The sequence below is a fragment of the Pygocentrus nattereri genome, chromosome 17 (genome assembly GCF_015220715.1).
Source record: "Pygocentrus nattereri isolate fPygNat1 chromosome 17, fPygNat1.pri, whole genome shotgun sequence".
Lineage (NCBI taxonomy): Eukaryota > Metazoa > Chordata > Actinopteri > Characiformes > Serrasalmidae > Pygocentrus > Pygocentrus nattereri.
Window position 1 is genome coordinate 27,318,103 of NC_051227.1, and position 15,495 is coordinate 27,333,597.

Consider the following 15,495-nt stretch of genomic DNA (forward strand, 5'->3'; position numbering starts at 1 on the left):
AAGTTGCAGATAGATTTCACTGAACATCTTAACCTAGATTTGGTCATGAAGTTCAGCATAGCTTTACTTGTTTTGCTGGAGGGAAGAGTTGTGTAAGAATTCCAGGCAGGAATCCTCGTCTCATATGCTGCACAAACTAAAGATGCTCCTTGGTTCTTAGAAGAGTTCACCAGTTATCTTGTTAAGGGGTTATCTCTCCTTTTACCTCCCGAAAGGCTTAAGGGCTTTAGCCAATACCTACGCTTGCAGGTCTGTCATTCCTCAACAAGTTCAGCCAGGAATCACCAGCGTCATCGTGTCTAAGACTACGGCTTTTGCTTCTGGATCACTCACTGAGTCTGAGGAAGTGGGACTACAGCTCTAACATCCACATCAAAGCAAAAACACTTTCCTGTAGGAATTATGGGTGCCCATGGATCTAACCTGGATGAAATCCTGGCTGAGGATATGCACCACTGGTACAATAAATTTATGAGGGAATCCCCATCAGGGCTCATCACCCTCTTTGAGCTGAAGACCATGCTACAAATGCAAGGCATGACTGAGGAGGCCAGCAGTTATGTGGACCAGGTGTTCTATACTTTCGACATGGATGGGGTAAGAGCATCCTTTCACTTTGTAGTACACACATTTCGCTTTGTAATAAAATAATGGGTTCTAAGATCCATCATATGTTACATTATCATTAGGGTGACCTGACCAGTACTTTATTTTTGTCAACAGGCTTTTACAAACTTAACAAAAAAAACAAATACAAGCTTTTTGAGCATGAATAATCAAATATAATGAAAATGAATGATCAAATAACAATTGCTCAAAATTGCTACAATGATGTTCATAATACAGAATTATAGTTTTGTTGACCTCGCTTCTGAATGTTTATTTCTAACAACAATCAGATGAAAAAGGGCACTGCAAGTACAGTAACTCATATTGCTTGATAGCTAGTGTTTTTTTTTTTACATTTTATGAGAGCTCTCTTCACATTGTCTGTAGTGTTCTTAATCCAAAGTTAACCGGAAGTTACTAAAAATAACAATGCAATTTATTATGCAATAATAGCACATTAACTATAACAAGCCTTTACTGATGCTTATTTCACATTTTTCTTAAATCATAACCACAACATCTCTTTCCTTTACAGGATGGATATATAGATTTTGTAGAATATATAGCAGCAGTTAGTCTTCTACTGAAAGGTACAATCAACCAGAAACTTAAGTGGTACTTCAAGCTCTTTGATCAAGATGGAAATGGGAAGATTGACAAAGAGGAGATGGAGACCATATTCAAGGTATTTGCAATTAGTTTGGTATTTAGTACAGCAGAAAATCCCAATAATTCAAATTTTAACTCGAACCTTGCTGTTATTTTTAAATGTATAATAATGCTTAAGGTTGTTCCACAACAAAAAGAATTCCAGTTCTAAAACTCTTATGTTAATTGGGAGATTTATTGTGATAGAAATAGACTTGGTAGGTCATGGTAGAGATTAGCCTGGGAAAAGGTTACAAAAAAAGTCTGATCACCCCTCCCCACAAACACACTCACACACACACAAACACACACACGCACACATGTCCTGCAAGCCACAAAGTGCTCTTAATCTTTTCACCCACAATCCTTAATCTAAGCCTAAATCCATCATGGCCTTTTGCTGGCTACTTGCAACTGCACCTATGTTCAGAATTTCTTCAGTATTGCTTACCATGAAGAACTATATTTTTGCATATTATTATATGTTTTGTAATCATTTATGCTTGTTCTTAGAAATACTGTACATAAACAGGTCAAGTTATTTCATGTCCTATACCATTTTAATAATGAGCATGTACTTAATGCCACTTAGCACTATATTTATAAAAATAGCATTCACATATACAAATGATATGCACAGTAGCATTAAGCAATTCTTCACTATGGTTCAGTTTGAATCTTCACAACGTCCACAACACTGTTACACTGACAGTCTTTGATATCTGTATATTACAGGTCAGTTATAGTTATGCTTAGAATGCCACATCAGCATTTCTTGTATGAGTTTCTTAACTCAGAAAGCTCTGGGTAATCATCTGTTTTTCCACAAGCTTCCAATATCTTCCTTTTTGATCATTACAATGAATATTGCTTTGAAACATTGTTAACAAAAAACTATTATGACCACATGCTGAAAGATTTTAAGTGATCATGATGTTTAAAAATCTTTGCTAAACAAATGGTTAAGCTACAAAGAGATTCACCGGAAGGAGGCCCTGAATATTCTGTTGTAACTCCTGTTAGGATGAAGCAATCTGAACCAAAAAAATGATAATACATAATATAGTATATATAATAATACATACCTTGATGTAATCGATTGCATTACATGCAATGCTGCCAGTGATCTCTGTTCTCTGCCAGACACATGAAGGGGTAAAGGGGTATGCACCTGGAAGTTGCAAATGGAGGTTAAATATCGCAATGGCTGACCTCATTGCTCTAACACTGGGGCATCCCACCTTATTTGAAGCTCCATGTACTGAGGAGCACATTGCATGTTGTTTCATTCAGATTGCTTCATCCATCGAGAGTTATTATAGAATATTTAGGGCCTCTTTCGAGTGAATCTCCTTATATAACAATGTATGAATGGATGATGACCTGTTTGCTTTCATGTCTGTTGTTGATAAACTGACTTAACCGGTGGTTCTGGAATAAACTCTACCCTGCACATTTAAATGTTTTCCTATTCCAACCCAGTGGTTTGCAACTCCAGTACTAGGGACCCACTGCCTTTCACTGGTCCATGTATTCCCTTTCCCAACACACTTGGTCCAACTCTTTAGGTAATTGTTAAGTCCTTCATGAGCTGGATTAGGTGTCTTGAGGTGTGAAATGCCTGAAACAGAACAGTGGGTCCTCAGGACTAGAACTGGAAAGCACTGGTCTAACACATCCCACTGGGTTTGTAAATTATCTGTTGATGAGTTGGATACTTTTTAAACTGGCTCACAGATGCAAAGACAGCTCAGTGAAATGAAACACAGGAGCAAAAACTAATCCTTCTTTGTTCTTTGACAGGCCATACAGGACATCACCCGTAGTTACGAAATCCCACCAGAGGAGATCGTCACACTCATTTATGAAAGGATTGATGTCAACAATGAAGGTATCACATGAATATAGATTTTCTACACTCTAAGTCATAGTTTTCCAGTCACTCATTAAGTTGACTCCTGAACTATGCTAACATAAAGCCTCTTAGTAAAGTGCTGGGCCACCACGAGTCTCCACAAGTCTTTGGAATCTCTAGTGGATTAACAGAACATTCTTTCTAAAGATATTCCCTCAATTGGTATTTTGACGATGAATGTGGAGAGCACCATCTAACACATTAGTTCAAATTCTCCCATAGGTGTTCAGTTGGATTGAGTCTGTGACTGCAAAAAACACTGCAAAGGTTTATATAATTTTCATACTCATCAAACCAGGGATGCCCAATCCTGTTTCTGGAGATCTCCTTCCCTGCAGAGTTTATCTCCAAAGCTAAACTAACACCCCTTATCCAGGTGATTCAGTGAACAGACCATGTTAGTAAAATGTCTCCCAAAGCATAACAGAGTCAATCTTTGTAATGATGGGTTTATGCTCTTCAACCCCACTGTAATATCCCTCTCTATCTAGTTGGGGATGGACATGTCTATTCACAACTTGCACTGACATTCTAAGTCACCTGAGCAACAGTAGCTTTTTCTATTTTTCTGCACATATCACTAATACATGAGCATCACAGTCTTTGAACCTGCACTTTCAACCAAATTTTGAGCTATGTCTCCTGATGTGTTTCTTATACATCTAAATGCATTTTACTTACTGTTCCTATTGAAACACTAGCCAGTTGAGCAGTCTTGGTGGCTTAAGCTCCTGCCATCCATGCCCCAACACTGAACCCTCTTTTAGAGTCACTTAGATATTTTCCTCTTGCCATCTTGATCCTAAATTGGGGTAACACAGGCCTGCTAGGCATTTTTATACATGTTTCAGATGATGTAGGATGTTAATACCTTAATTGTATAACGCATAAACCTGTCTGGAAGCATCTGTTCTCATTATTAGGGGTGTAACAATTCTACAGACCTCGATTCATACCATGTAAGGTATGATAGTAAGGTTCATGCCATGTGCTTTTTTTTGTTTTGTTTTGTTTTGTTTTTTTTGAGAGGGGGAAAAACACAGAAAAAATTCTGGATTTAATTAAATCTCTAATAATTTGGAACACTAAAGAGAAGAACAGTAAACAACATGATATACAGTATTCCCTATCTGTAAATAAAATAATTACTTCTTTATTTTCATCTGTTATAGTGGTAATTGTGGAATGACAAATGAGTTTTGAGTAGCAGTGGCAGCAGTTCGGCGTGGCGAGGTGGGGGGAGTGTATCCAGAAGACAGACCCACAACACTAGACCATGGTCATTTGTATTATATTTTCGGTTTCAGAATTATTACACTCCTACTCATGTTTCTCCACTCCTTTTAGATACATTTCAACTCAACTCATCACTCATATGTAGATCCTAGCCCAAAAGTGGCCCAAATGATGTGTCTCAGTGCATGATTCTTTCTGTCTTAGGTGAGCTGACTTTGGAGGAGTTCATCACTGGAGCTAAGGACCATCCTGACATTATGGAGATGCTCACCAAGATGATGGATCTAACTCATGTTTTAGAGATTATAGTCAATGGACAGAAAAAGCCTGGTCAGGCTTGATTCTACAGTGCCATGCAATGGGCAAAAATGTTGTTCCCCATACATGAAGATCACCAAATCACTATTTAAGAAACAAAAAGAGAGCGGTTGATGAGAGAAGAAAATGGGGCTCCGTGACATTTATAAATCCTGAGGGAGAATGAATGAGAAATTGCCAGAGTGATTGATTCTTTTCTCGTCCTCTGTCTTTGTGCCTCCCGAGGTGGGAGTGACTTCTTGTCGCCCCCTCAGACATACAGCTCCTCAGTTTGAATTGGTTCATCAAGTGAAATGACCCCAGGAGTAGAAGAGATGGACTCAGATTAGATGGATTCTCCACTGTGGGTACTGAAGAATTTCCTCATGGAAATTGTTTTCTGTAATCTACTATAGTGGCATCTGGAGGGTTTCCAAAGCGTGCAGAATTATGACAGAGATATGCAGCTTTGTGTTTGTAATGTGTTTCTAGAGGACTCTGAGTGTACAGCTGAATTCTGGAACTTCAAGATGACAACAGGACAGTCTGGAGTTTTAAGGCCTCGGTACACTTCTTGCAGAGACAACGTTCAACTGGCTTTGGGGAACAATGTGATGTAATTGGGAGACAATGAACACATCGTGCACAAGGCAGCTGGACGAACTCCATGGATGAACAAACTACATGACAAAGCCTGTGATTGGTCGGTGTAAAAGAGGCTCTCACATGACAAGCTAAATACTCTAGCAGAGAGTATGGAAGTGTGTAAGCTCGCAAAGGTGTTTCAGCTTTGCACAATCTTCACTAGCTTCGTTTCACCGAAAGTATACCGAGGCCTTTATCCACTGTGCAATAATTCATCATCTAAAAAATCTAGCCACTTACGACTATTAAACTGACTAAAACATGCCCAGTTTGTTTAAAAAATGACATTGAAACACCTGTTCAACAGGATCTATAGCAACAGATTGTAGCAAATATTTTTCTTGATGCACTAATATAGGTCTGCATGTATGATTGTGTGTGTGTTTGTGTGAATTGTGCTTGACCTCATTTGTAGTCAGCTTATATATAACTTCACAAGAAAATGTAGGCCTACTGATCTGTCAGATTTTCCAAGAAAGTTTTATGAATTCTTTAAAATGTCTCTAATAACTGCCTTAAATAAATTTTAATATGCAAAAGCTCCCTCCTCTTTTTATTCACCAAGCTGAAATTTCTTGATTCAGAAAAAAATCATTCCTACTCAGGCTGGAGTTTGGTGAAATGACTGATTGATGACTGTTTAGTGAAATTGTCTTCAACTATTGCAATGTTATATTTTTGTCATTTGGCCCAAACCTAGGCTGGTGTACCTCTCAGTGCACAAAGGACTGTCAGAATACAGGTGTAGTGCTGAATTACTGATGACGGACTCCTACAAGACACAATATTTGTTCACCTTATTCTTTCACCTGTTTGCCTGAGATTGGCTAACAGTTATTTTGCCGTTCGGAAGAGTGCTTGTGAGTTAGAGCTACTAATCAGTCCTATTTTGGACACAGAATACTATTAGTCAAACAGGACAGACCGTGGACTGCTACTTTTTCTACCTATCATAATGCAGGAGACAGGATTCTAATAGCCAATCCTAGCACAGAGTGCAGGACACTAATAAGTAATTCTATCACAGGCTGGGGGGAAACTACTAACTAATCCCAGTGTAGGGATAGGGGTGTAAAAATGTTAGATAGCGCTAAGAATAACAAGTTTAAAGCACCCCTTTTGCTGTAGCCCATCTTCTTCAAGGTTCGACGTGTTGTGCGTTCAGAGATGGTATTCTGCATTCCTTGGTTGTAACAAGTGGTTATTTGAGTTACTGTTGCCTTTCTATCATCTCAAACCAGTCTGCCCATTCCCCTCTGACTTCTCACATCAACAAGGCATTTTCGTCCACACAACTGCCGCTCACTGGATATTTTCTCTTTTTTGGATCATTCCAAAATGATGTGAAATGATGTGTGTGAAAATCTCAGTAGACCAGCAGTTTCTGAAATACTCAGACCAGCCCGTCTGGCACCAACAACCACGCCACATTCAAAGACACTTTTCTTCCCCAGTCTGACGCTCGGTTTGCACTTCAGCAAGTTGTCTTGACCACCTCTATATGCCTAAATGCATTGAGTTGCAGCCATGTGATTGGCTGATTAGCTATTTGTGTTAACCTAATAAAGTGGTTAATAAAGTGGCCCGTGAGTTTATATCCAAACACACAGCTACCTAAAGAACTCTAACTCTTCTTTTGTCTTGTTCAGCACTAGAACCTGCAGTTAAGGTTCACTTACAACTCACATGCCATTAAAGGTGTAAATGGTGCAGCTATGTAATGCAATGTGTTCTTTAGTATGAGAAGTAGGTTACTTCAATCCACTTCAGTAAAGAAAAAAATGGTAAAACCCAGACTGAAAAACCAGTGTTTACAGTATCAAATTCATAACAGAAAAGTCTGTTGATTTAGTGGCCATCATGGCACACAGCAGGGTAGTTACTTCCACTTCCACTTCCTATCTCCTTGATGTCTTTGATACTTATAACTCCGAAACTGAAAACCACGTTAACATTTCAAAAACATTTGCAATCACTGACAAAAAATCATTCAAATAGTTTTTTTGGGGGCTGCTCTGGCTACTGTGCATATCTCTACAACAAAGAGGCGCTTTTCCTGATTATGCCATTACTAATTAGCAAGATGATTGGCTTTTTTGTTGGTGGGTGGGACACTCTGTAATACAGCTGTCATGTTCAGCGTTATGAGCTACTCTATTCATTTTCAACCTCCTCTCCTCTTATAATGTTTCTGGCAGTATTATTCTCAAACGCTAAAAAACCTCGCTAAATTCAGCCAGAGCATGTGAACGGTGTGTAGTGAGAACGGAGCGACAGGGGTTTGTGTCAGTCTTCAACAACGGACAATAGCACTGTCTATCAGGCCAACCCTACCAGACATATTAAAATGAACCTTCCTGCTTCCAAATTCTCTGCCTTTTATTAGAAGTACTTAGAACAGTCCAATGCATAATCTAACCACCTTATATCACACCATCCTAATCAGAAAAAGTAGTCTATTCTTAGGTTCACTAGGTGGGACAAAAGCTATTGCCCTTTGCAGGCCAATAAAGAACCATTTTGCATTCAGATATCACATGAAACCAGTGAGATCTTTGAAACAGGATTGCTACACACTTGTGTTTACCTAACTAAAGGCAGAACATCTGACACAGTATCCAGTTTGGACACTGGCTATTCTGCCAGTCAGACAACATAATGTCAGAAGACCAATAAGTAAACTTTTTTTTTAGGGGGGGATATTTTTAGAACTTCACCTTGACATGCTCTGTTGCCAAATGAATACAGCCAGCAGTGATTGCAATGTGGAGTGAAATCTATATCTGGCAGACAAGGATAAAGTCAAATAACCTTTAGCTTTTTTGTACTGAATTCACATATGCAGTGGAACAACTAAAAGCCTAAAAATGTTCCATGTTTTTGTTGTATTTGAATGTCAAGTACCATATGCACTAAATCATCTATACACCAAATATAACACTTCAGCGTGTTTTGGTATACAAACTTGTCAATGCAAATTAAAAACTATTTCATTTACACCATAATCACAAATCAAATTATGTCAACCCAACTAGCAAACTAATTTTATAATAACACTTATAACTTGTTAAGTAAATGTTAATCAAAATTTCAATAGTTTTCCTAGCTAATTTGTTTTTGAACAAAATAAAATTTCCAGGCTATTTTCTAATATAAAAATGAAAATGCTTGATGCATGTTTTATTGTCTATATTCCCCTACTGTGTAAATAGTTGGGTCACAGTTACACTTGTGTATTCACTGTACCTTTAAAAACTATTCTAAATTGTATAAACATAAGCAGAACAAACCGAATAATACTGAAATATGTGATTTCATGGTGCACTGAGTCTGTTCCTAAGGAGTCATAATCAAATCAAATCACTGTGAGTTCAGAGCTTTACACCTGTAGTGTCTCTAGGTCCTGTGGGTTTAGGCCAGTCAAGGACTCAAGCTTTGCATTTAAAACATGATGTAAGTCTGATTATGGCATTATACCATAAGAGTCAAATGATTTCCAGTGATTAGCTGCAGCCGGAAAAGCTCTGAGGTCCTTCCAAGTATTACTGAGCTTCTGATAGCCTTGCTTATAAATTCATTAATTCCTCATTAACTTAGTTTGTGCTTATTCATAGTTACACCACAGAAGTTTTCTGAGAATTTTTGTTCTGATGTGTCGAACAGAAGTGGAAGAAGAGCCTAAATCCTTACTCAAATGAAATGATTTTTACTACACTGAAAGGATTCAAGTCAATAACAATCCCTTTCCAAAAAAACAGCTTGCATAAGGTTTGGTAAGGTTTTGATAGTATTATGATAGTTTTGGTAGTGACAAATATTCAATCATGCATGTTCAATTGTTTCAATATAAAAAAAGCATAATTAAGGGATAAAGTCACGTAAAGCAAAAGGATTTTAGTCCAAATCCAAGTCTGAACCAGGAACACTGAGCATCAGTTTCTCACTGTGCAAGTGAGACAAGTGACATAACAAATAACAGACTGACACAACAATTGTACCCAAAAAATGTAAGATAGCAACACTGAAATACTGAGAGCTGGAATAGTTGATGATACTTAGAATGGCTAAAGATGAGTATTATTCTTAGCTTGTGTTGAATAACCCTTACCTTTATCTTGTTATTGTGAGCCTACAAATCATCATCTGATACAGCTCTCAGTACTTCAGTGTTCTTACCTTCATTTTTTTTTACCTTCATATAGGATGTTGGGTACAATGTGTCAATCTGTTATTTCTTATGTTGCAGGTCACATTACCTGTTCGGTGTCAGTCATTCTGCATGTCAGTCCCTTAAAGGTGTTTGGTCTTTGTAAATGTGTAATATTTTTATTATTTAATCTAAAACTATGATTGGTTGTTGTCACCCTGCATCTGCTTGTGGAAAGTAAATATTCTTTACAAGGAAATGTGTATACACTGAGAGAGACTCAGGATAAACTACATCTCTGAATTATTTCATGTGAATACAGAACATCAGTTATTCACTGAGGTAACAAAAGGTAAACATTGAAGAAGAGGGTGAATACCTGATGAAATGTTTACTTCATGTTACTTCAGTGAAGAACTGATGCTCAGTATTCACATGCACTGAAATAATTCAATGTTCTGAGTACATGATGTGCTGAAGAACATGGTCTGATCTGAACCTTCAGCCAGGGGTCAGTGTCCTTCAGAGAGCTTGCTAGCCTTAATGTGCCTTGTGTCCTTGAAATTGGCCAAAATGTGAGCTTGTGAAAAATCAAATAATGTAAGTGCTGGTTGCTCCATCCCAGGGCAGGCCAGACATTCCAGTCCAATCAGGTTGCGTTTACACAACACAACAATCTGATTGGTGTGGTAGTCCCTCCTCCCAGCATCACATACACTATTAAAGACCAGCTTACAGACTGTGCAATACGCTCAGGCTTGCTCAGCCACAACATCGCCTTTCCAACAGGAGCAGAAGCTGCCTAGACCTTCTCTATCAACCATGCAGTGCGCGGAGACCAGGCTTAATAAGAACTCCCTGCTGTTGGCACTCAAGCGCTACAGCTCAGTGGTGAACAACATGGAACAGACCATCCTGCTGCCCAGCCTGCTCAGAGATGTTCCTTGTGAAGATGCTGCAGACTGTGAGGCTGCAGAGAACAGCATGGATCTGTATGAGTGCTATCACCTGCTGAAGGTAATCAGGAACACAGTGGAAAGCGGTCTCGTGCCCCACGATGACAGCAAAGTCATTAAGAACGCAGCCCTACACAAAAGCCTGGAGGCACTGCTGGAGGCAGACCAAGAGGCGTTTTTCTACTTCCATCTGCGAGGTCTCTTCTCTGTCATGGGCAACCTAACAAAGATGTCACAGGAGCTGACGGGAAAATATCTGGAAATTATTGGCATTGACCAATAAATTGGACTTTTAGTTAGAGGCTCTGATGTCAGTAGCAACTGTGATAATTAGCCATCAAACAGCATCTGAAGTGGTAGCCTACTTGAATGTGTCTTTCGCCAAGCTGTTTACATAAAAGCTCAATACTAACTGAGAATGATGTCAAGTGCAATAAAATACGTTGTCATTATTTTGTTCCCTTATCATGATCAGTTTTAATGTGCAATGTGACACACTGATAGCATGTGAAACTAAAATGTACACCCTACATTTTCAACTCTTCTTTTGGGTTTTTATTATTTTCTAATTAATTATTAAAAAGAGAATATTTTTAGTTTGCACTGTTGTAAGTAAGAGATGAAAACTAAGAAAAAATAGATGAGATGAGATGAAAGAGATGAGAATTTAATGCTCCTCTGATCCAATGAAAAGTCTTCTGCTTTTTTGGGGGGGCTGAAAAATGACTTCAAACATGAAACACCTCAACTTCAATAACATCTAGAAAACTTTTGCAAGTTAAGTTTTATTCACGAAAGATAAATATATAACAATAGATAGATATAACAAATAATAACAATGTCTGAGAATGATCTATTCCGTGATGTGCTATGTTAATGGTCACATCGAACTCTGCAGCTGTCTCTATACATGGAGTGGGGCCAGAACCACAGTCAGACCTGATTGGTCTGTAATTTGCAGCTGTCAGTTGTTCTGCTATCATTTGGCAAAGCATGACTGAAGAGGCAGCAGAGCCTTTAAGAAATCAATGTCTGAGGACATGCATGCATATAAAATGAAGGAGAGAATTGTAGAGAATGAAAGAGAGAGGAAGAAAGGAAATATGTTGATTTTTTTTTTTGCATGTTCTTAATCTTCTCAAGGTCCCAAGTTGTAGGGAAGTACAATCCAAACAACAGATGGACATGAAGATGCAGAGAGAGAAAAAGCTTCTCTAAAAAGTAGGAAAAAGGACCTTTAAAAATGAAAACCAACAGAAGACTACAGACCAGAAGCAGGACGAGTCACAAGAAGAATAAAAGCTACATGGATTCAGCTGGCCTGTTTCTCTAAATGATAGAGTCCTGAGCCCAGAACAGCCTTAAGCATCTTCATCCCTCACTGAGCCCACCTGAAATTCTAATTAAAGGGGCAGAGTGGAGAATAAGGAATCCGGACCACAGCTTGACTTTCCAAGAGGCAAAACGGAGATACCTGGAACAACGAAATCAGCACACCATGGAGCACCTGAAAAAAAAGTTTCCTCATAGGGAGATGTCATTTAGGCCAGAAAAGCTCAGGCATGAGCTATTGGAAAAAATAAGGCCTTAAACAGAAACCAACACAATAATAATGACCAGAAGCAAGACAAGTCTAGAGAGCAACAGAATCTCTAAGGATTCAGCTGGTCTGTTTCTCTAAATGGAGGTGCACTGAGCCAAGAGCAGCCTAAACCAGCCACATTATCCCTTGCCCAGCCCACCACACCTTTTAATGTGAGGGACAGTATGGAGAATGAGGAACCTGGCTTGCACCCTGCCTTTCCAAGAGCCACAAGTAGAAGAACCGGCTTTAGAGACTCAGAAAAACACAGATGAAAATTGTGAGATCAGTCAGAGTCCACAACCATCTGTTTTCTTCTGCTGCATAGAGAAAGAGGAAGCTCTAAAGAGAGAGCTGAAGGAAATGAAAGTTGTCAATCAGAATGATGGAGAGCCGGGAATCCAAAGAGAGAGAGGCAGATCTTAGGAGAGGGCTGGAGATAATTATCCAAATTTAAGTTCTTAACCTTTAATTACATTTACATTTACAGCATTTAGCAGACGCTCTTATCCAGAGCGACTTACAAGAAGTCCTTTGTCAATCTAGAGAAAGTATCTTTGCTAGTTACCAATAGCTTAGAGAAAAAGACAGTCCTGGGCTCAGATACTGCTAGAAACAAATGTGTCACTGCAGACACCAAGAAAAAAAGAACCAGAGTTTAACGCAGAACTCTGTGCCATTCAAAGCAATACAATAACAATAAGATACAATACAATATAATAAACTACAATACAGAGTGCAGTACAATAAATAAGTGCAGCTTATAGTTCAATACTCATTTAAGTGCTGTGTAAAGAGATGAGTCTTCAGTCTGCGTTTGAAGACAGCAAGAGACTCTGCTGTTCGGACAGCCAGTGGGAGTTCATTCCACCACCTGGGTGCCAGTACAGAGAACATTCTCGACGCTTGTCTTCCGTGCACCTTGAAGGATGGCGGGTCAAGCCGAGCTGTACTCGAAGCTCGAAGGGCTCGTGGTACAGTTCGAGATTTCACCATAATTAGAGTGAGTTAGTTATGTTTACAAAGCGTTGAAAGTGCTCAACAGATGTTCTTAGGCCTTTTCCCTTTACCTGTGCTCATATGAATCTGTGCCACTATATTTTGTACAATTAATGAAATGATTTACCTCTTTTTCCTACATTATACTTAACATTTTTTAGCATTTGTATTTATTGATTGATATAGCCTTACCCCATAAGCACTCTGAATTGAGTAAGCTAGCTCTGGCTGAGGCTCAGATGGTGGCTGAGGTGGAGAAGGAGCCTGGAATGGTGATGTGGGTGGGCTCTGGGGAGTTGCAATATCTCCACATGCCTCTATGACACCAGATATGCAGTAAGATGGGTTTCGGTAAAGTGGGACAAATTATTAATTAATATAGGACACATAGGTTGTAGGACCTGAATAACACTGCCATTAATTTATCCTACTTCATTACTAAAAGATTATTTTTGCTTAATAAGGAAACATTTTAGTATGCTAAAAAAAAACAGTATTCTGTTAAAGTGTCCCAAAACATATAAATCGACTGTACTAATTTCTGACAAATAAACAGCTGTAAATGTTATTAGAACTGAGAAGTGCAGTGTGCATAGCCTTACCCCAAAAACACTCTCAGTAGGGGCTGGTGATTCTTTTTGAGGCTTGAACTGTGGCTGAGATGGTGAAGAAGCCACGGATGGAACCCTGGGAAATGGTATGTGGGGACTCTGGGCATCAGTATCTCCAGCTGCCTATAACACCACATATGTAGTACTTATTACTGAGAAATAAAACTGTTAAAAGTGTAGTCAGAACTGATAAGAAGAGTGTGTATAGCCTTACCTCAGGAGCACCCTGGTTGGCATTTGATGGAGGCCTGGATGCTGGCTGAAGTGGAGATGTGCTAGCTTTAGTATAAATACAACATAAAGAATATGTTGCTGAGCCTTGTAACTCTTAAAACACCTTCACAGTATCTTATTTAACTGAATATGGCAGTGAGAAGGCCATTATGCTGTACTACCTGTAAAGGGAATCACCTCCAATTCACTGTCAAAGGGTCCATATTGTATTTTTATCTTCTATATTATTTTTGCACTGAGGTACACCTGTGTTATTTGTATAGGTTTGTGTTTGCAAAATATTTTGTTTCTCCATGTTAAAGCCTTTGATAAGCATGACATAATAAGACCCAATGTTCTCATAAGGGGCTCTTTTGACATAGAGGAGCTCAGTGAAAGTGGGTCAGAATTGGTCCCAAGGTCTCCACATGTTATGAAAATTGATCAAGGCCCTTCATCAAAGACATCCACCAAGTTTTATTCAGATTGCCCTTTTGACTTTGGTATAATAAGCTATAGTCTTTAAATGAAACATTCAAAATACCAGAGAAGGACTCCAGTTTATGATAGAACGTGTCATTACAAAGTTATTCAGATCAATGAACTGAATCAAATGGCACCATGTGTTTATCTCTAGAGTTTGTCATAAAATTGTAATAGCATTTTTAATGATTTTTAGGGTTTTTGACAGCTGATGTGCCCTCTAAAGGTTATATCTGGACCAAATTTTGCATATCTCATATGAGTCTCAATGTATAAAAGTACTCAATGTTTTGAGGCTATATGACCAAAGACTGATGAGTTATAGCAAATCAAGCTAGCAATGCCATGGCCGCAGTGATAAACTGATTGACCAAAACCATGTTGAGTGAAAAAAATCAACATTTTTTTGATAATTATTTCACTAGAGAGGTGAGAGAATATTTTGAAAGCAATTTCGAGAATTTACATTTACATTTACGGCATTTGGCTGACGCTCTTATCCAGAGTGACTTACAATTTGATGATTTTACACAAGTAGACGAAGGTGGTGTTAGGAGTCTTGCCCAAGGACTCTTATTGGTGTAGTGTAGGGTGCTGACCCAGGTGGGGGATTGAACCCTAGTCTACAGCGTAGAAGGCAGAGGTGTTAACCACTACACTAACCAACCAACAGAAGTTTGGATCAAAACCCAGAAACTAGTTTGAAAAGCATGGTTTTCAAACAGGTAACGATTACCAAAAAACTGTGCATTTTTGTAATAAACATGCAATAATAAAATTGTTTGACACAATGTACGGCATAAGATTTATACAGTTTGTGTCAAAAATAGTAATAGTATTATAATAACATGTAAAAATGTATTGATGAATAATAACATTGAAAATGTATTGATGAATAGTGCTCCCCAATGGCCAAATCTATTGAAACTTCACTGGTTGTTAGAAAGTGGTTACATAGAGAAACCATTCAAGTTTCATGATGATTGGTCAATGTTAAACCTGACCAAAGCCTGCTGAATGCTGATTGGCTGATGGCTGATTCAATTTCAATGTGTCAAACTGTCCTTAGAGAGTCACTTATTTGTCTAGTAGATGCTACCTGTCAAGTTTCAGCTCAATTAGATGCAGGGATGCTGAGAAACAGTTAATTGGCA

The 15,495-nt window shown here is 38.5% G+C and overlaps 2 protein-coding genes across 2 annotated transcripts; both read left to right on the top strand.

Annotated features, from left to right (window-relative positions):
- Nucleotides 1-189: 189 nt before the first annotated feature.
- On the top strand, nt 190-5,889 carry guca1c (guanylate cyclase activator 1C). Its single transcript, XM_017696794.2, has 4 exons — nt 190-597; nt 1,145-1,294; nt 3,061-3,148; nt 4,613-5,889. Exons 1-4 carry the CDS (start codon nt 403-405, stop codon nt 4,747-4,749), a joined length of 570 nt encoding a protein of 189 aa, XP_017552283.1. The 5' UTR covers nt 190-402; the 3' UTR covers nt 4,750-5,889.
- A 4,369-nt stretch (nt 5,890-10,258) lies between these two features.
- LOC108426903 (thyroid hormone responsive) lies at nt 10,259-10,905 on the top strand. The gene has a single exon (XM_017696714.2). The coding sequence runs from the start codon at nt 10,320-10,322 to the stop codon at nt 10,734-10,736; it is 417 nt and encodes a 138-aa protein (XP_017552203.1). The 5' UTR covers nt 10,259-10,319; the 3' UTR covers nt 10,737-10,905.
- Nucleotides 10,906-15,495: the final 4,590 nt, after the last annotated feature.

Excerpts from the sequence above, each read along its gene's own strand:
- guca1c (XM_017696794.2), top strand. The coding sequence starts at position 403 with ATGGGTGCCCATGGATCTAACCTGGATGAAATCCTGGCTGAGGATATG. Across the intron at positions 598-1,144 it reads ATACTTTCGACATGGATGGG|GATGGATATATAGATTTTGT; the intron begins GTAAGAGCATCC and ends TTTCCTTTACAG. Across the intron at positions 1,295-3,060 it reads AGATGGAGACCATATTCAAG|GCCATACAGGACATCACCCG; the intron begins GTATTTGCAATT and ends GTTCTTTGACAG.
- LOC108426903 (XM_017696714.2), top strand. The coding sequence starts at position 10,320 with ATGCAGTGCGCGGAGACCAGGCTTAATAAGAACTCCCTGCTGTTGGCA.